At 37.4% G+C, this 21,594-nt stretch overlaps 1 protein-coding gene across 5 annotated transcripts in view; it reads right to left on the bottom strand.

Moving 5' to 3' along the window:
• Positions 1–21,594, bottom strand: part of RPGR (retinitis pigmentosa GTPase regulator) — a 54,783-nt gene that overhangs the window by 30,722 nt on the left and 2,467 nt on the right. For 4 of the 5 annotated variants that reach the window (XM_037512532.2, XM_037512535.2, XM_037512533.2 and 1 more), the window contains exons 3-13: positions 21,455–21,547; positions 20,441–20,503; positions 17,305–17,463; positions 15,392–15,541; positions 15,135–15,293; positions 10,132–10,287; positions 7,576–7,700; positions 6,058–6,243; positions 4,674–4,842; positions 1,045–1,142; positions 633–698 (exon numbers count right to left, since the gene is read on the bottom strand). In XM_037512532.2, coding sequence (XP_037368429.1) covers positions 633–698; positions 1,045–1,142; positions 4,674–4,842; positions 6,058–6,243; positions 7,576–7,700; positions 10,132–10,287; positions 15,135–15,293; positions 15,392–15,541; positions 17,305–17,463; positions 20,441–20,503; positions 21,455–21,547 — 1,424 coding nt within the window. The remainder of the gene's footprint in view (positions 1–632; positions 699–1,044; positions 1,143–4,673; positions 4,843–6,057; positions 6,244–7,575; positions 7,701–10,131; positions 10,288–15,134; positions 15,294–15,391; positions 15,542–17,304; positions 17,464–20,440; positions 20,504–21,454; positions 21,548–21,594) is intronic. The other variant, XM_037512534.2, reaches the window with a different exon arrangement.

Raw genomic sequence — 21,594 nt, 5'->3', positions numbered from 1 at the left:
AAGCAAAGGATTTTAGGTCAGGCCTTTATCTCTCCAGCATTGTGAAAACCACAGACTACTTCCTCTTGCTGTTCATTTGCTATTCATTAAAGGTGTCTGCTTTATCACCCATGCATGGCTTCTGACTAATTTCCAAATGTTTAATCTTGGTTTTATGCTATCAATTTTTTGATATACTAAAGCCCATTCCAAACACTAGAAAAGGAATTGTCAAATATTCTCATTAAACCATAAAATTTAAGAGTTGGATATTATCATGCAGTAAGGTCAGCACAGTAACTCCCCAAAGTCACACTCAACGAAAGTCCAAAACCATTCTGATAACAGCAGCTTCTTCTAATACCTAAGAATTGCAATAATAATCTTTTGCCTTGACATTATGCAAATATGGATAGTATGATTTGCTAGTGACTTCAAAGAGTGAATTTCTGCAATGAAAGTTGTTGCATCACAGAAAACACATACCAAGAGAACAAGTGCAAACAGAGGCTATCTATGCCATGTGCTGTCTGTTAAATCTAAAGTCAGTGAAAGCTTACATTTCAAACGTGCTTTCCAGAAACCCTGCAGGGAAAAAAAGTAATTTAAACTGTTCTTACCCACCATAATGAAAATAACTCTTCATATTATACCTTTTGTTTTTGAACTGGTGAGAATTTTAATGGCTTGTCATTGGCATTCTGGCTCATCACATGTGTCTGAAATTAAAATACACACGTATGTCAAAAAAAGAATATATGATTATTCTAAACACTATATATATATATTCCAAACATATATAAATAAAATTAATATGAAACAGTTCAGCTAGCAGTACAAGCAACTCTCAATTGCATACTGATGGTGTGAAGACTGAGATGACATTTATTGTGTATAATCTATACCTCAATAAAGCTGTTTTAAAAATAACAAGCAAAATGAAACAAAGATATTTATATGTATAAAAGTATAAGAAGTACACACACACACACACACACACATTACCAACAGGTAATGAACTAAAATTCAAACTTGTATCTAGACAGATAAGGAGGAAGCCATTACCATATTTAAGACATCAGTAGTTTCTCCAAGACTTTCTGCATCTCCCGCTGAAGAATTATCTGTTTCTCTCTCTCCGGTCATTTTATCTTCAAAATAATCTGAATGATTCAAAGGAAAAAGAGATTAGAATTCAACTGAGATTGAAAGACAACAAAACAACACAAATTAATCTATAATAGAAGGTGTACGTATAATTTTATTAAAGTTTCTTTAACCTCATGTTAAGAGAAATGGATAGAATTCATTCACAGTGAAATTTCACAGAGATTTCAAAAATCTCTTTTTGAAAGTTTAAAGACTTTGATACCGATAACAACTGCTTCATTCACATGAATATGGTAAACACTATTCATTTGTGTAGGGTAAGGGAAAATGTCAGGCTTTTCTGCCCTCCTGCCATCAGGACAGATGATGGATCCTTGAGGTCCTGAATGCATGCCTGATGGCGGGCACCTGGAATAGGGTGTGGGCACAGGTAGATGGGATTCACCTGGGCTGAGACTGTGCTTTTTAAGGGCGGCGTCATGGGGACGCCAGAAGAAGCCAAAAAGAAGCCAAGAGAGAAGCAAAGAAGCAGAAGCAGAGAGCCCAGATAGAATGAAGTCTTGCTGGGGGCTGGGAGGACTGCCAGCCTCCCGGCCCCCAGCACCCCTGCCTGCCGTGTACCTGGTAATCCCAATAAAAGCCTGCAAAAGCCACTGAGGGCTCTAGGACTCTCTCCTCCTTTACCCTGTCTGCATGGCATCAGAAAACCTGCACCGTGGTCATTCCTGCCCCTACACTTTGGAACAAATATTACTCAGGGATTAAGCACTGTGATAGCCATTCCCCAAGAAGGTTCCCAAGGACCCACAACCTCCAGGTATGCATACCCTTATATAGTTCCCTTCCACTTTTTACCAGGTTGAATTATACAGTCAACAAAATAAAGCAGATGCAATTGTCATGCCATTGTAGTGTATATTTTGGCCCCACACTCTCCCTCCCTCTCATCACTTGTTCTGGGGAAAGCCATGTTTGAGCATTTCTAGGGAGAAGTTCATGTGCTGGTGAAGTGAAGCCTTCTTTCAATGGCCACATGAGGGAGCACAGAAGAAGATCCTCTAGCCCCAGCTGAGCCTTTAGATAACTATAGCCCCATCTAACAAGTGTGAGTGCAACCACTCTTAACACCCTGAGCCAGAGCCACTCAGCTAGTCTGTTCCTGGATTCTTAACCCTCAGAAACTTTGGTTAAGTGCTTGTTGTTTTAACCTGCTAAGTTTTAGGGTTTTTTTAAAATATAGTAATAGCCAACCAATACAAGTGGCTACAAGTTTTCATGGAAGATTACAAGATTGTATCATAAAATAGAAATTATAAGCTCTTTTGACTTTATATTTTTTTTCAATTATTATGCCCCCATATAGCATCTATATGTTTATTTGAGAGGAATTCCTAATGAAATCTGTGCTAAAGATGCCAGTCCTCACTGATCTCTCCCTTACAAATGTATTCAATGCAAATCAGGTTGTATTTATTTCAGGTGAGATCCTATCCAGGCTATATCAACTTAAGTAACTGCGAATTCTTAATGAACTGATAGTCTGGAAGGGAATATAAAATCTATGACAAGATGACATTAGGGGTATATCAAATCACATCAGAATGCTGGGAACGAGGAGACATTTCATTAGGGGGTACAGGGAAGGATTAGTATGAGAAGCAGAGGAGGATGTGTAGGAGGATGAAGCCCAGTGCTAACAGAAACAGCAGAATGCTTGTATTGACTGCTTACTGTGTGCCAGGAACATGCTTTTACACATGTAGGGCTAACCCCATAATGTTAAGTATTATTTGGCCATTTTACAAATGAAGAAACTAAGGGACAGTGACCCTTTTGGTATCAGGTGTCAACTCAGGTCTGTCTTGACTCCACTAAATCTGACTGTGAACAGCTCTGTTTGATCAAAATTGGGGCGGTGGCAAACTTTCTATCAAAAGGCCCTACAGTAAAGATTTTAGGTTTTGTGTACTATTACTTAAACTCTGCCAACATAGTGTAAAAGCAACCATAGACAATACATAAAGAAAAGGCCTCGCTAGGTTCAATAAAACTATTACAAAAATAGGCAGCCGGCTAGATGAGGCTAATGGGTCACAGTTTGCAAATGTGCAATCTAAATTAAGATGATAAGAAAAAGACTACTGAGAGGAAGCTATGAAAGGTGGAAGTTATAGGGGAAATGTATACCTATTTTCATAAACATGAGGATCCTCTGAAGACACTGGAGCAGACCGGAACTCAACTATACTCAAGGATGTTTAAGGTGGAACATGCTAAACGGGATAGATTTGAGAAGGCAGAAGATGGAGATTTGGAAAATAGGTAATAATTTTTGCTCATGGCTTTGCTTTATACTTGATCTGATCTGTTTTATCTTCTCACCAATAAATGCACACATTTAATTTTATTTCCTTCTAATCTGGATTATGAACCATGGGACAGATAGTATTTAATATCTCTGGGATCTGGAATCTAGGCCAAAAGTTGAGGTAATAAAGGCTTAGGAACTCAGGTAAGAATCATGGGCCTTGGGAATGGACCCCAAGTTAAATGTAACTTGGTCCTTGATGATGAGCCAGTTTACTGCATTGACCCACAATTTTTGTGTGTTTCCTTTCACAATAAGAATCATTGATGCTTTTCAGCCCTGGAAAAGTAGATTGTATACACTGGAAAAGTAGATTGTGATGAGCAGTGTATACAAGGAAAAGAGAAATGTAGGGCTTGGAAAAAGTTGCTTCTCACTTAAGAGATCTGAATGTGAAGATGTACATAACTTTAGATTGAAAGGAAAAACTATCCTTTGTCTTTTTGTGACTGTTCACTGAAACTCTTTTAATGAATGTTTTGAAAGTTGTATACAACATATAAAAGTTACTTTTTGTTTATTCTGAGGGAATAAAGTCAGGGAAGACCTTGCTGAGAAAGTGATACTTAAAGCTAAAATATAAAGAGTAAGAAAGATAGCCACACAAAGAGAAAGAATATATGCATTCCAGGCAAAGAAGATGAGAAGATATAGACCAAAGTTTGAAGGCAGTTTGTAAGAAAAAGACAACTCTTGGGGCCAGAGAGTGAGAGGATTATCTTCTTAACTTCATACTCCATGCTCGTAATGATTGTATCCTACTACTTAAATGCAGAACTTAACATAGGTCCACAGACTTGCATTGAAATCCTGTTCACTTCATTTATAAGCTGAGTGACCTTGGACAAGTCACTCAGTTCCTTTAAGCCTTGCTTTTCTCATTTATAAAATTGAAGAATATAACCCATGTCTATTCCATGGCATTGCTTCATGGTTTAAAGGAAATAAAGCAGAAGTTTAAAGGAAATGAAGTTAAAAAACTAAAGTACACACTGCTCTATAAAAACACACTACTGTCGTCAATAAGGGATTTTTCGGGCATCTGAGTACACTTTCTATTAAGAGTATTCCAGGATTTGAGTTCAAATGAGAGATGTCTCTAACTAGGAAGAAAACAATTTAACTGGAGAAAAAAAATATTAAGATAAACATGAAAACACTAAAAATAAAAGGCACACTTCTCCTGAGAGCAGGCAGAGAGAATATCAAATGTTACCTGGTTCTATTGGTTGTGAGTCGTCCCCCTTTTCAGGCATTTTTTCTGGCAGAGGACTTGCAGGTGGGCAGAAAGGAACTAAACTAGGGGAAAAACAAACAGGTGGTACAGAAGTCCCTTCAACTGGAGGTAGTATCTGTGTCATTCGCATGGAATCCGGGGATTTCTCCTTTAAAATAAATAGGATTAAACTGTTGGATGATGCTATGGATTTAATATTGACATAAACTACCCTGCAGTTGCTAAAAATATTTGAGAGACTTGGAAATCTGCCAGTGTCCCACAATATTCACTGTTTAATAACCCCCAAGGGCTTTCAAAAATGCTTTGTTCTGTTGTCTCTGTGTCTAAATTGCTCCACATCATCAATCTGGAAATCTGTTTTTCACATGATGGGGAAAAGTGGGCATGTGTTTTCTCAGCCTTTCCTGAGAAACAAAAAAATCACTCATGAGACAAAAACAATTATAAAATACTGATGGAATAGTTCACAGTCTTTCCATATATACTTTTTCCTCATCTAAAGCCAAACTTAACCTTTTTACCTCAAAAAGAATGCATGTTGGAGTTAAAGTACTTTTTTTTAAAGGACTGTCTCCTTTAAAAATTGTTTCACTTTTTCTTTTGGGGAGGTATTTTATTTTTTTAAAAATGTGTCATTGAAATAACAAACTTAAAGCACAGTATAACTCTCTAAATTTAATTGGAGAATGAACAGTCTCTCAAGAATAAGTCCTTATTTTTTGTTTTCCATGTGTCATTGCTTGTTACAGTGTTCGCTCTGAGGTACAACTAAAAGTTAACAGCAAAGTAGAAGTCAATATACATACAGTAGAGCACACAGCTCAGCATGCAGAGTGAGGTGGTAACAATGATTAACTACCCTTGTCTATAAGCAAAGGTTTGCCAGGATAATTTGAATTTTCTAATGGGTATTTAACGGCTTAGCTCTGAATCACTTAAAAGTTTGTAAGCCCTTAATTCAAATAATTAAGTTTTTTCTGAGAAGACCTTTATTTAAAAAGCAAATGGAGGGCCTCCCCTGGTGGCGCAGCGGTTGAGCGCTGGGCTGCGAAACTGCACATGGCCTCAGCAGCACCGGTTCGATCCCCAGCCGCCGGGCAAGGGTCCCACATGGCACGTAGACCTTTCCTGCCGCCCGCTGCTCCCCTCAGCAGTGTACTTCGTCACTCTTCCTGTTCTGCTCTCCGCTCTGGCTCTGGTGAATTCTCTCACCCTCCCGCGCTTCTGACTGTACCCAGTGCTTGTATGAATAAATAAATAAATCTTTAAAAAAAAAAAAAAAAGCAAATGGACTTTTTTCTTTTGGTTTTCTCTGAGGTGCCGGACATGGCTATTACAAAAGAACAGTCCCCAATTGTACCCTCTCTCGTCGCCGCACACGTGCTGATAAAGTTCTGTGCAGTACGTGTCCTGAGGTCAGATCGTTGAAGGGTAGAGAAGGCGTTGCATGTAAGCCAGAGTCGCTTACTTCATCTAAGTCAACTTCTTCCACCACACCAATTCTCGGAGTGGCAAAAACGAGCATGTGACATCCACCACAAGCAACCTGAGGCACAAACCCACAGATAAATTAATTGACAAGGCTTTCAAACACAAGTGAGTTTTTCAGCTACAAAATATTCACTTACTTAGTAGACTTCCTGGACTGACTCACACACAAATGCATAGATACATACAAACGTGAATTACACACCATCTTACTAGAGTATAGAGAAAAAACTGTTTGTTTGGCACATTACGTTTCTTCTTACAAATTAGAAAATGTTACTTCAATCTGGAGGCAACAATAGCAACTTGAAAAATTACTCAGAGAAGTTCTATTTGGAAAAAAATGACCAGGGAATAAATCAGTCTCCTCAAATAATTATGTCTCCAAGCCTTTTCTCTACTTGAACACTTTTAAAGTTTAATGCTTAAGAATCCTTGGAATAAAATGCAAACACACAGTGATAGAACAATGAAAGATGAAATCAAGATTCAAAGAATTGTGAGAAATAACTCATTTTAAATAAAATGCTTAAAAAAACCCTACAGTGTTGGCAATACACATATATTTTTTGCAACTTTATAATGTGCTACATAGTGGTAGAGGAATAGTAAGCACTGAACCTTTCCTTCACAATATTTTCAGTTAAAATTTATTTAGTCTGTGTCATTTTACAAAATGATCTTCCCCATAATATAAATGTTCATTGAATGAGGATTTGGTTATGTTGTTCATCACTGCATGCTTCGTATTCCTGATGCTTAGTCCAGCACCCTGAACAGAGCAGGCATTCATTAATGGGTGTCAAATGAGGCATTGAGTCTTTGGAGAACAAATTTCAAGTGATATTATCATCATCAAGTAAACACAATCTTCAAGCCCACAGTTCTTAAGTGCAAATGTTTTAGAAACAATAAATATATGATGCCCAATGGGAATGACTCTGAAACAATACCTTCTTGTCTAAATAAGTTAGCCAATGAAACATCTGCAAAACTCTGTGTTTATTATCAGATTTTCTCATGCAGAATTTGTGAGTCTTAGTAATATCGAACTTAACAGCTATTAAGAGAGGGCTACTATGAACAAGGCATTCTGCTAGGTACCACAGGAGACACAAAGCTTCCAGGCATGGCACTGTCCTAGTTCTAAAGAGACGCACGAGAATGAAGCAGAGGAGTCAAGGTTAGGTCAAAAAGATGTTACAGAGGCAAACCAGGAAAGGGACAGATATGGGGAGTGGCATGATGTCTGACATTTGGCTTTTAGGAAATGAGTGTGTCTAATAGACACATCCATGATATTCTTTCATACAATTAGAAAGGTACTTATTTTCAATGAAAATCTAAAAGTAGATATAAAAATGTAGACAGGAAAACGTGATGCCCTTACCAACTTAATTATAAATGTCAAAAAATTAGAACAGAAAGTAGGAATAAATTGATTGGTGAAATTCTCCAGTCCAAGCCCTAATTTTCCATGTCGACCATCTCCAAAAGTATATAGATGACCCATGTCTAAAATACAAAAAAATGGGGGGGCAGGATTACAAAAGTGTTACTTGTGTGGACCAAAATCTATAAACAGATAATTATATTAAATAACATTGCAATGGTAATTTTCCCCTCAAATTATGCAATGAATTTGCCCTGATCCAATGTATCCTGTGCATGTATCCTGTGCATAGCATTGGGTAACAGATACTCAGAATTAAACACTAACCCACCCCTTGGTGGTTTGTGAAGTTGAGGCCCAGTTGCACAAGGCACTGGGTGGGGCAGCAGCAATCCAGCATGACATCTTCTACTATGCATTACCTTCTCCAGGGGAAAGAGATTATGTATTCTGACCCCCTACATCCCAAAAGAATCTTCTTTTTTTCTCAGGTCATTGATTGGACAGGCTTTCTAAACCTTGACGTTATTAACATTTGGGGTCAGATGATTCTTGGTTATGTGGGTCTGCTCTGTGCTTTACAGGATCCTTTGCCTCTTCCTACTCTATGGCCATAGAACACCCCACCTCTGCTGCTGTGACAATCAAAAATGTCTCTAGCCATTGCCATGTCTCCCCTGGGAGGACGAAATCTCCATTAATGGAGAACTACTGGCTTGGCTCCATATGTGTCTTTTACCAATTCTGTTCCTGGGCTGTAGAATGCTCCTGAAGAAAATGATATAAACCAACCATGCTGACCCAATACTGGGATCCCCTCTATAGCTCGGTCCACAATGATAAGTAATCTTACCACTACTCTCTAGTTACCCCTCTGTCCACTACCATGGCAATTATTCTGAATCTTCACATCTCTTCTCAAGTTCCTTCTTTAAAACATAATTTAGTAAGGTGCTAAGTTCAAAAGCTAACATATAAAAATAGATTCCCTATAAATAAGCAATAAACAGTGTTCAGATTCTAAATTTGGACTCTTATAATACTTACTTCCTTTTTAAAGATATTTTCCTTATTATCTTTATTTCAGCATCCTCTTCTTTTTTACTTTGATTTCTCTATCCAGGTTTCAAGGTTTGCCTTGTAACTTTACTAGGGTTAGCCAGAAAAAATAAACTGATTCTACCCAATTGTACTTCCAATCTCAGAGAGTTTTTTTCAAATATGAGCCACTAACTATGCAGAGGAACTGACAAGAACTTAGATAACTTATTACACACCTCTCATTAATCCTAGAGAAAAAAATTCCCTAATACTGATCACTTTGGGAGGCTTCATGCGCAAAAAGGCAATCAAAATTAAAGTTCAATTATTTGTGCTATAACTTTTTACATCAGGAGGAAAGGTATTATGAAAGTTCAACCAAATAATCTAATTACACATTAGATGATCCATAAAAAGTTAAGTATTTTCTATCAATGGCAATTTAGAGTTCATGAAAAAAATGGCAGGAAGGACAGAGGAATTGAGAGGAAAACCTTGCAGCAGCAAGGGATACACAGAAACAGCTCTACCCTGTCTGTGATAAATACATTCCATATAGTTCTATTTTATGCTATAGTAACAAGAGTACTGATACTTCAAAATGGGCAAGTGTTTTTTCTCCAAAGGTTCTTTGGGGAAGGAAGTACCTTACATTTGCTGGTTCCCAGTTCCCCTAACCAGATACCATTAGATGAGCTCCATCACAGCGGAAGCATTTTTGGAAAAAGGAAAAGAATGGAGACATACTAGTATCTAGATTATTTTAAAATACTGTATGATTTCTGACTCCTTAATGCTTTACTTCATTTTTAGATAGAAATGTGAGCTAGAGTAGTAAAATTAGTTTTTTGTTCCAAACCAATTAAATTAGTGGAGTGTCTCAATCACCTACAGTGAGTGAGTGCGTCTTTTTAGGGGAGACTCTGTACAGAGTCATACATTAGCAGCACCTAATTTCTGAGGTTGAGAAATAGGCCAAAGCAGCATCTCCTTGGATGGAGGAGAAACTATAGAGTGGAAAATATGGAGGGATTAGATATTTACTCATGATCTTTGAGGCGCCTTGTCTCTATCTCTGTGGAGAGAGGCAGGCAGTGGCTCTCCTGGTGTCAAACACATCTTAAGAATGTATTCAGCCTGCAAGCAGTTCTGTCAGATGGAACAGGGAGAATGTTTTAAGTTCTTCCTTGTAAGATTTTTCCCTCTGGCCTACATAGAGTTAAGAGCATTCAAAGTGATACAACTTCAAAAATATTCCAGCTTCCTGCCAAAGTAGAATATTGTGGTCTTACCTCTGATAGCACTTAAATATTTGGAGGTTCTAAATCTTCTGCTCATTTACACTGATTTAAATGGAAAATATTAAAAAGGAGTTTACAGCTTCATATTTTGGCATATTTTCTCAGTTATTAATTCCTTTGCTTATTCTAGATACATTCATTTGATATGTTTATTTTGTAATATAAAATAGACCCAATTCTGTAATTATATAACAGAAATTCTGATCTGTACCTGTTATCAAAGCCGTGTGATTTTCTCCACAGGAAATAGAACTTATTTTCTGATCCTTAACACGATCAATGACTCTGGGTTCCGAGGTTTCAAAAATAAAAGTGCCCAGACCCAACTGACCAAACTGTCCCAGTCCAAAGGAGTATACAGCTTTCTCTGAAAGGGAAGGGGCGAATATAAGAAAAGGGTTGCAGGAAAGAAGACACTGCTATGGTTCTATCCAGAAAAGCTGTGATATTCAACCTGTTATATTGAAGGCTACATGCCTCTGAGGGAAACACCCATATAAGAATATCTACTACTTAAGTACACATTTCTCAATGATAAAAGAAGAGAAAAATGACAAGGCACACAATTGTAAAAGTTATGTCACAGGCCTGATTATATCTTTTATATATAACCATAAAAGGAATTGCTATAGACATTTAAGTCAGCGAACTACCTAAAATATTCCTTTAACTACCACTCAGATCTTTAAAAAGCATCATTGTCAGCAAGTTAATTCCTTTCACTGTCTTAAATGAAAAATGTTTCCTATGGAAAATCTCCTGACTTTCAAAAGTAGATTGATAGAATAATCTACTGTATAAAAGAGCTTCAGAGGAAAATTTCCATGGGAATCAAAACTTACAAAAAAAAATATGCTACATTTATTCCTAGGTAAAGCTCCTTTACAAGTAAATGCAATAATAAAAGGAAGGAAAAAAGCTTTCCTCTATTACTAGCATTTTTAAGTGATTCCAGTGATTTCAAAGGATCTTCAGTAACTTAGTAAATGTTAGCTCATATATTTTTTTGAGAAATGGAAATTCAGGATAAATAAGGAGCAATACAACAGCGGGATAAATGAGTGGTGATGAAAGAGTCCTTTTGACCTACAACTCTGGCTATTAGGAAGCAAGGGGTTTGTTCTATTAAGTCTACCTCTCCTTAGTCCAATACATTAATTGTCCTGCTGGAGGAAGAAGAGCAAGAGCTTTGGATTCAGGTAGAAACCCAAATGTCCATTAATATTAGCTAGGAAAGTATAAGTCTCTGATGTTATAACTCCTATCTAATAGAGTTGCCGTGACGATTAAATGAGAAAATAGGCAGATTTTCAAATATAATAGGACATTCAGTGGTCAAGAACATCTTTCCAACTGTTTTACAATTTATTTCCTATCTGATAAGAATTTTTACTTTATAAATAAAACAGATTACTTCTTAACGAAAATATTCTGTGTTAAGGATATGAAGTTATATTGAGCCAAAAGATCTTTTAGTGTAAAAAAAAATGCCACCTCTAAGTTTAATTAATCCACACATCTCCAGTTACGAATATTCAGCTTAATTGTAGAATGTTGGGCAAATTAAAAACAATTGTCTACCTCTAGCTAGCCAACAACTACTCTAAGTTTCTTGGACTGTCTGATATTAGTCTGTGAAGTTAGACCATTTAAGCATCTGAATCCCGTCACCAGGTTTTGTTCCTTACCCTGTTAGGGTCACTTTCAGGTGCTAGAATGATCAGTGATGACAGCAGTCACTATTTTTTAAAATAACTTAAGAGCCTTCTATCTAGGAATTACATATAACAACTAATATAACTCTGGGTAATATCTTCATAACATTTAACAATGTAATCCATCATTAATAAACAATACTGTATTAGGAAAACAGATTTTATTAGTTAGCTGCAGATGCACATTACTCTAATTTCACAGACTACATTTGATTTCATGACTAGTGACTCTTTCCCTATAGAAATTTTAAGTTTGTCCAAATATAAACTGGAGAAATTAGGGGAAGTCCTCATTTTCCTTGGGATTCAGGCTTCATTGTGGACTCCATCTTAAAATTGGGCCTTTCTTGTCTTTTGGTATCTGATGTGGAAACACACAAGATACAGCCTTCAGGCTTACTTACAGTATTTCAAGTTCCTGCCTGAAACGTCCACAATAGCAGCCCTTGGTTCCAAGGAGAAACTAATGAAACCATCAACTACAACCATTAGTTGTATTTTCTAATTGTAGGGTAAGGTAAAAAGTATCTGGCTTGGGCCTCCCCGGTGGTGCAGCAGTTGAGCGCTGGGTTGCGAAGCTGCCAGCAGCCTCTGCAGCGCCGGTTTGATCCCCGGCCACCAGAGGGGGGTCCCACATGGCGCGCAGACTTCTCCTGCTGCCCGCTGCTCCCCTCAACAGTGTACTTCGGTCCTTCTGCCTGTTCTGCTCCCTGCTCTGGCTCTGGTGAATTCTCTCACCCTCCCGCGCTTCTGACTGTACCCAGTGCTTGTATAAATAAATAAATACTAAAAAAAAAAAGTATCAGGCTTTTCTGCCCTCCCACCATTAGGATACATGAGGGAATCCTGTGGTTTCCTGAATGCATGCCTGATGGCGGGCACCTGAAGTGGGTACACCTGGCTGAGAGACTGAGTTTATAAGGGTGGCATCACAGGGACGCCAGCAGAAGCCAAGAACGAATGGAAGCCGAGAGAAGAGAAGCAGAGAGCACGCCAGAGAGCCCAGATAGAGTGAGGATTTGCTGAGGGCTGGGAGGACTGCCAGCCTCCCGGCCCCCCAGTACCCCTGCCTGCCATATGCCTGGTAAATCTAAATAAAAGACCTGCAAAACCCCTGAGGGCTCCAGAACTCCTCCTTTACCCGGTCTGCTGAATCAGAAAACCTGCACTGTGGTCTTCCTGTCCTTACACTAATCTATCATGGTTGCGTATAAATATTATGTTTAATGAATTCAGCAGCAGCATACTAATTTAAATGATCTTTAAAGTGTTTTCATGAATGATAGGCCAGCACATTTTAAAAGAGTTATAGGCAAGGAAAAACAAAGCTGGGGAGGAGCTCCACGGTCTCATCTAACTAAAGTCCTTTCTTTTAGTGAAGGGAAAGCCCTAGAACAGATGGTTAGATATTCTTTCCTTTAAAGTTTCACAAAGTACTTTATAATACTCTTTTAGGTATTCAATTTAGTACTTAGTCAAACTGATGATTAGTATTTCTGTCCCCACTGTGATCCAGAACACAGGTTTCTCACCTGGGCTGGCTCATAATAAAGCACTCACAGATCCATGGAGAAATGTAAAACATAGGTTAAGTAATGAATTTTCTATAGAGATGCATTTATATAATTTAATGAGGTGTCTTTTATTGTAAAATAAAGAACTTTAACATTTTTTGTTTTGAAAATGCCCTGTATTTTATGATATGGTGAACAGAGGTTTTTTTGTTTTTTAGGTTTTTTTGGGCAATTTAGCTAAATGCAAATTAGAAGATGGCAACCATCTGTTGATTCCCACAATTACTTTAGTGGTCTGAGATTTTCCAAAGTCTAGAAAAATCTGGAGAAAACAGATTCTGGCAACATGGTTTTTAGTCTCAAAACAAAGTCCACTGAAAGTGAAATGCTTGCAATACTGCAAAGAAAATAAATCACACTTAAATGCATCTTAATATTAAGCATAATTAAAATTATCATGGATTATCTTGGGGTTCATTTTAAATGATACTACTTTATGAGGTATGGTTGAATTATATAATCAACATGGTCCTTCAGAATAATTTTTAGTCATGGAATAAATGAATCATTTCTATAATCTTTGTATAAACTAGAGAAAATACATAGCACATAAATAAAAAGTTGCATTTCTGTCTACAGAATGAATTTTCTGATAATGTACAGAGATTACTTTCCAAGTTTAATTCCTAGAATAAATCTTTTTGAAAATATATGAAAATTTATTTTGTGAGCAGAAACTCAAAAAAAACTTAAACCTCAGAATTTTTTCCAAATTTAGAGAAGAGGTCTTAAGAAATTACTTCTAACTTGGAAAAAATTCCAACTGGAAAGTGTATTCTGGGAAACCATAGCTTAATAAGCATGACTGGGACTAGAACAAGATGACAAAGAAAATCAACGTAACAGAAGAAAACCCAAAGACAAGATACTGCTCCATCACCTTGCAACAGTAAGCTTATCATCTGAGAATTAATTATTCCAAATTTGTCTAGATCATGTACAACCCTGGGTTACTAAAGCTTAAGTGGTGACTTCAGAAACTGCTAATTTCTTTTTGATCCAAAAAACCCATAATAATTCATTACCTGACTATATTACCTTTATACTACTCATCTAAAACTAATCCTAAAGCTAATAAATTTAGGAGCATCAATTTAGTAAGCACAATATCAAGTAATAAGTATATTTTAACATATTGGCTAGTCTTGAGACATGACATGTAATACCAAATACAAAATTCAGAAAACAAAAGTGACATTACTATTATGGTTCTAACTTTCTTTTAATATCTATAATTTAAAAGCTTAACACTTTTTAATGAATTACTATTGCAGAACGTAAAGATCACAAACAAATCACCAATTAAGACATTGTCAATAACACAAAGAAAAGGGTTATCAATGGCATGTAGAAAATAGCATGAATAGGGAATTCCTCCAAAAGAAGATATTGCAGGAAAAAAAGGTGTTAATTTTAGATAAATATGGAATACACATACATGAAGAAAAGTTTGTTTTTGAAAATGAGCTAAAAACAATGTTATCTGCTGTCATTAAAGCTGTTAAAATCATGAAAAGGTTAATTATGTCAGCAAAAACAATCTGATGATTTATTTTACTTAAAAACTTCTACATGCCAAAAATATATATTAACTATAGGAATAAAAGATAGGGAACTAAGTGCATGATCATCACAGATGATGTATCTAAAAGAGAAAACTCACAGAAGCAGAGACTACACTAGTGGGAGCCAAGGGCTGGGAGTGGGGGGCAAGGGAGCTGCTAACCATCAGATCTGGTTTCAGCTATGCCAGGTAGTGCTAGAGCTCTGATGTACACACTGTGCCTACACATAACTACACTGTATTGTACACTTCAGAATCTGTTAAGAGGGTGGATCAAATGTTAAGTGTTCTTATCATAATAAAAAACACATGTAAGAAAAATTTTCCTTAGTCACCACAGAGCAGCAGGTTCCACACATACCTGAGAGAACCACCGTGTGTGCTCCACCACAAGCTACTTGGATCACCTTCTCACAAATTGCAGATACCTCCTGGGGTGTTCCGTGATTGAGGAGCAGCTCTTTGGGAAGACCTAACTTCCCACCATCAGTTTCTCCAAACGTGAACAGTTTCCCCTCCACTATTAAGGGAAAAGAACAGTGATCCATGCAAGATAAATATGAACAATCATATTGTTATTAATTCAGTAATAGCTATGAATCCAAACTGTTGTCTTACTTGTTACAAAAGCAGAATGGTAATATCCACAAGCGATCCAAGAGATGGGTTTCCCAACGGTCACTTGATGAGGTACACACACATTTGTTAAATTATTTAAGCCTATCTGTCCTTCAGAATTGTCACCCCACATAAAAAGCTCTCCATCCTCTATAGAGAAAACGTAAGGGGGGGAAATGGTTTTAAAAGGTAGCAGGGATATCAAGTTTATCGTATTTCCAACAGACCATTTATTTTTCAATTTAGAAAAATTGTGTTTTGAAAAACAAAATACTAAGACACTTATACCAGCTGGCTACTTAACGAGCTCAATTTCTATTATGCAATATTTCTGTAATGATAAGGAACAGAGAATAGCCTGGTATAAATCATTTAGTTGTGTACTTATTTCTTTTATTGAGGTAACATTGGTTTACAATGTTATTTATGTTTTAGAGATATAGGGTCTCCCCCCTCAGGTGTTGTTACCACACTGTACTCACCACCAAACCACCCATAGTTCTCCACCACAGTCCACTTTGCCCATACTTTTATCTCCATATCAAAAACAGGCTGTCCTTTCCTATTGTAATAACCTTATCTTATTCTAATGTCTCTAACAGAAAATGGTTTCTTCCCTTTGAGCAGTCTACCTGCAACTAAGCTGAACAACAGTGTAAGTCACACCGGACATCTCCTGGGCAAGTCCCAGGTCAAAAGGGCCTGCTCTTGAGAACACTGTGGAAATGACGTTTTAAAGGAAGAAAAAGATAAATGTATTTCACTAAACATTCTTTGACATTTTACACTGGAAAACACATAAGCTAGCTTCAAAGAATAAGGAATTGTATTAGCATATAAAGCAGCTCAAAAATAGGGTTAACTCTTTGAAAAGTTAAGCTAGAAAGGAATTACCAAGAATTACTTATTTACTTATGTCTTTAATTTAAAAATTATTTGATCTTTGAAGTAGTTTAATAATACTAAAGGTAAATTAAAAGACAATTGAAAATGGGCCTCCCCGGTGGCGCAGCGGTTGAGCGCTGGGTTGCGAAGCTGCCCGCAGCCTCTGTAGCGCCAGTTAGATCCCCAGCTGCTCCCCGGCCACCGGAGGAGGGTCCCACATGGCGTGCAGACCTCTCCTGCCGCCCGCTGCTCCCCTCAGCAGTGTACTTCGGTCCTTCTGCCTGCTCTGCTTCCCACTCTGGCTCTGGTGAATTCTCTCACCCTCCCGCGCTTCTGACTGTACCCAGTGCTTGCATAAATAAATAAATCTTAAAAAAAAAAAGAAAGAAAGAAAAAAGAAAGTGGCTTTAAGGAAAAAAAAAAAGACAATTGAAAATAGGAACCAAGAGAAGGTTGTCAATATTCTAACTGCACAGCTGACAGCCTAAAAGGATGGAACTGTGGGTCCGTTCTGGCCCCTTGGATGGTCTTAGCAACTCATCACGTCACCCAGCTCTTGCCTGGGAGCACACCAACAGCCTCTTCAGTGACACCAGGTTTATCTTGGCTCCAAATTTTAAAGACATTTCTCATATGGGCTTTTGATAGGAAGGGCAGAGTGATTCAATGACTACTACACACCACATTTGAACAATTAGATTTCTAGTTTTTGACAGCAACTTCATAAAAGCTACAAGCATGACTTACAGAACCTATGATGATGACAGTATTTGAGGACATCTAAAGGAGCAATAAAACAGCATAGCTTAGGATGTACTTTAACACTTACCTTTGAAATGCATGTCCATACCTAAATCTGAAATAAGCATAACAGTGCAATACATGTCATGACTCAAAGTTGTATTTTAAATGTCTTCTGAAAAAACATGGTCAATGAAAGAAAACTAAACAGCAATGCTGTCCTCAGTGTACTGAGCTGGTATGTGCTGTCTAAAGTAAAGGGATGTGTCTCGGTTTGAAAGTCTCACCAGTTAATGCAGCTGAAGTGTTGGATCCAGCAGCAAGCTGTTTAATCTTATGCTGGGATGTAAAAAAGCTGATTTGATGAAAAGTGTTTCTTTCTTCTGTGTCACCAAGTCCCAACTGTCCTTCGTTGTTTCCTCCGGCTGCATATACTTTGCCTCCTTCTGCACATGGAAAAGAAAATATCAGTATACTAAAGTCACCATTTTCATGAGACAGGCCAGTGTATACCAGGTACTACTTCTTTGAATAGTGAAGAAAGTTGAAAGCTGGCATTAGCCTATAAATTGAATTGCTGCATTATGCTGTCAAAAATAAAAGCAAAACAAGAAAGGTTAAACATTGTGGTGAAATTTTAATTCTAGATATCATTATAGAATTTAAGTAGCAATTGAAATGCATTGAATGTGAGAGATGTATTGTTAATACAGCACTCTTAATTCAGAGCAAAAAAGATGAAAGTAATCTCCAAATTAGTTTATTATCTAAATCAAGCTGTTTTAACAGAGATGTGGTTCGTTAATTTTAACTTCCATACCTATTAAACCTAAGATATAATAAGTAACAAGTAAATGAGGCTAATCAAAAAAGAATATAAAGAGAAGCATGAAAATTGTCATGTAAGTATTTTAATTTTCTAGCTAAATAAGAAGGCCGTATAGCATTGTTTAGGAGACAGGACTCAGAGCCAGACTTTTGGGGTGCATTTTCTGGCTTGCCTCTTAACAGTTGTGAGTGTGGGTAAGCTGCACTTAGAGCTCACATCTCAGTGTCTCATTTTCCTCTTCTGCCTATACTTCCTAGAGCTGTTATGAAAATTAAATTAGTCATCATCTTAAAAATTCTTAGAACAATATTTGGCTCATTGTAAGCACTTTATAACTGTATATTACTTTCTTTTTTAATATTTTATATAATTCTTACATCATTTTTCATTTTTACACAATGTATGCATTTTCATTTTGGTTATATTCCCCATACAATTGCACGCCCCCTTATTTTGACCCTAATCCTCCCTCTCCACGTCCCTCCCTCACCCCGTAGTGTGTCTCTGGTTTATAGTTGCTTGTCTATTTTGATTTTTACTTTGTATTAATTAGTCTTTTTCCTGGTCCCTTATTTAGGTTTTCTAAAGTCCTGCTATGAGTGAGACCATCCAGTATTTTTCTTTTTCTTTCTGACTTATTTCACTGAGCATGATCCCTTCTAGCTCCATCCATGTTGCTGCAAACTGCATGTGTTTATCTTTTTTGATTGCTGAGTAATATTCCATTGTGTATGTGGTACATACCACATCTTCTTGATCCAGTCATCTATTTTGGGGCATTTGGGTTGTTTCCATAGTTTAGCTATTGTAAATAGTGCTGCTATAAACATAGGGATGCAGGTGCCCTTTGGAATTGATGTTTCTGTGTCCTTTGGGTAAATACCTAGGAGTGGAATTGCTGGATCATATGGAAGCTCTATCTTTAGTAGGTCAAGAAATATCCACACAGCTCTCCATAGTGGTTGGACCAGTTTGCACTCCCACCAGCAATTCAGGAGAGTTCCTTTTAATTACTTTCTTGATTGAATAAGAAGTATATCATACCTAGATAATAACTATTGCCAGTAAGTTTTTAATTAATCAAGATTTTTAAAAACACACACATTATTTAGTAAAAATGTACCGTGAAGTTAACACCTTGCTATATTATTGGGAAAACTGAAGGCAAAAGCAACAAAAAATTTTAATTAGATACTATTTTAGAAAAAAATGAAACCTAATCAGAGAAACAAGACTAGCTTTTACAAATGGAAGGTGCTACAAGGCCACAAAGAATTGAACTGCACATTTTAAAACATACAGAGGGCCTCCCCTGGTGGCGTAGCGGTTGAGCGCTGGGCTGTGAAACTGCCTGCAGCCTCTGCAGCGCTGGTTCCATCCCGGCCGCCGGCAAGGGCCCCACATGATGCACAGACCTCTCCTGCCTCGCCCGCTGCTCCCCTCAGCAGTGTGCTTCATCAGTCTGCCTGTTCTGCTCCCTGCTCTGACTCTGGGGAATTCTCTCACCCTCCTGTGCTTCTGACTGCACCCAGTGCTTGTATAAATAAATAAATAAATCTTTAAAAAAAATAAAATAAAACATACAGAGCAAACTGGAATTGTTGAAATGCTAAAGTTATTCAGAGAACTACATTAGTAAAATGTTGGTTATAAAAAACTCCATGGAAGGTAAAGACATACTGGATTTTCAAAGGAGTAATTTAAATAAGAGAAAGAGAAAAGACATTTCATCAAGGGAAAAGTGTAAAGGAGTGTAGAGAGGTGAGGAGGAGCCAAGTCAGAGTAGCCTGAAGACAGAAAAAGCTGTGTGCACAGGATAGGAGGCGGGAAGGACTGCTCTGTGGCCAGGCCCCGGAGGGCTAATGTTCCATCATTGAACTGCTTTGGCACCTTGGTTAAACACCCCCTGCACCTCTGGCCTACAGCGCGGTTCTTGTATGCATAAATAAATAAAAATAAATCTTAAAAAAAACATTAGTTGGGTGTGTATGTGTACTGTACTTCCAGACTCTATTCTGTTCCACTCACCTTTGTCTATATTTTCACTAACAGCAAACAGTTTTGATTGTTGTGCCTTTACAGTAGGTCTTGAAATCTGGTGGTGTGAGTGCTCTAATTTTGTTCTTTTCAAAATTATTTGGTTATTCTAGGTCCTTTGCTTTTACATATAAACTTAGAAACACCATGTCAATTTCTACACACACACACGCACACACACACACATATACAAAAAGTGTTTGGATTTTGACTGGAGTTCTGCTCACTTAAATCAACAGCTTTTGGGGGATGGCTTCTACTCACCCTCAGAAGAGAAGAGGGAAGACCAAGATCAGAAGGAACTGGTCCCTGAGATGTGCACACAGATAAGGAGAGGTTGTCCCTTGATAGGATTTGAGAAAACCAGCTTTGTCTGCAGCCAGTTAATATTTATCAGCATATTTTCAAAGGCAAACAAGCTTACTAACTACGTACAGTTTTATAAATCTTAATCTGTTGCCCAAACACTGTTTCTATTCACTTTACAAAGCTATAAATTCTAATGGAGACCTCAGTCCTGAAATCCAGCAGGAAGTCATACAGACTGAAGACTGTACCTGTTGAAATGATGGTATGGTTCCTTCCACAGGCAGCAAACAGCACTTTTTCAGGCTTTAAAGCTAAAATATAAAAATACGATAATTTTTATGGTTATAAAAATGATAAATAGCCCAGATTTAGTGGTAACTAAGTGGTAGCACTGAGATTTAAGCCCAGGCCTATGTGACTCCAAAGTGATGTTTTTAACTAATAAACTGAAGGTTTCCAGAACTAGGTACATATCATAATAGCCAGCAGAATTCTGAGAAAAATAAAGATAGCTCAGCCCATCCCTGAGAATGTGAGTCAGTGGTTCTGGGTAAGGCCCAGACATCTATATATTTTAAAAAAACTCCACAGGTGATTAATATGCACTGAGATCCATTATGTTTGCTTGTGCTGCCTCTTCATCAACCTGACATTATCATCACCAAGCTCACCACCAAGGCACTGTAAATCCTACATTCATGGGCATGAAGCGTTAAAGATCCTCATTCATTTAAATATGCAGTAAACATTTACAGAACATCTCCCAAATGCACAGCATAGGGGGTGTAAAGATCACTGAAACAAAGTCCTTAGTCTCAAGGAAACCAAGTCTAGACACTCCCGTTAGCTCATCTACCAGGTATTTGAGAGTAAGGCTCACAGTCACCATGAATATGCCCAGTGTTCAGCAGACTGTGTTCAATAAATACTTTTTGGCTATGTGAAATACTTCAGGAGCTCCAGGCCACAGCCTGTAAGTAGCATGGAGATGCTAAGGAGCTTTACAAACAGGGAGAAGGAAAAGGATGCTGAACTGCAGTGGGAGAATCTGGGTGTAACATCAACGTGATGTTTAGACCCTAACATACAAAAGTAGACCTGAATACATATACAAAATAAAGTTCAATGCCAATAACATTCAAGCAAATATTTAAAATGAAGAACTAAGGGCATTATACTTAAAATATGAACCACATAATCAATATAAAGTACTTTATAGTTTGTTAAGCATTTGAAGTGATAAAGAAGAAAAGACCCCAAACCTTTGACACACGTTGGCTTGCTAACAGTTGCTTTTGATCCTAATCCTAACTGGCCCCAATTGTTACTGCCAAACATGTAAAGCTTATGATTTCCTGGTGGGAAGGAAAAAGAAACAATAAATTGAAACATTTACAACATA

Source organism: Talpa occidentalis, unplaced genomic scaffold, assembly GCF_014898055.3.
Source record: "Talpa occidentalis isolate TD23 unplaced genomic scaffold, MPIMG_talOcc4v2.1 talOcc4.15, whole genome shotgun sequence".
NCBI classification, from domain to species: domain Eukaryota; kingdom Metazoa; phylum Chordata; class Mammalia; order Eulipotyphla; family Talpidae; genus Talpa; species Talpa occidentalis.
This window is presented reverse-complemented; position numbering and strand designations above follow the sequence as displayed.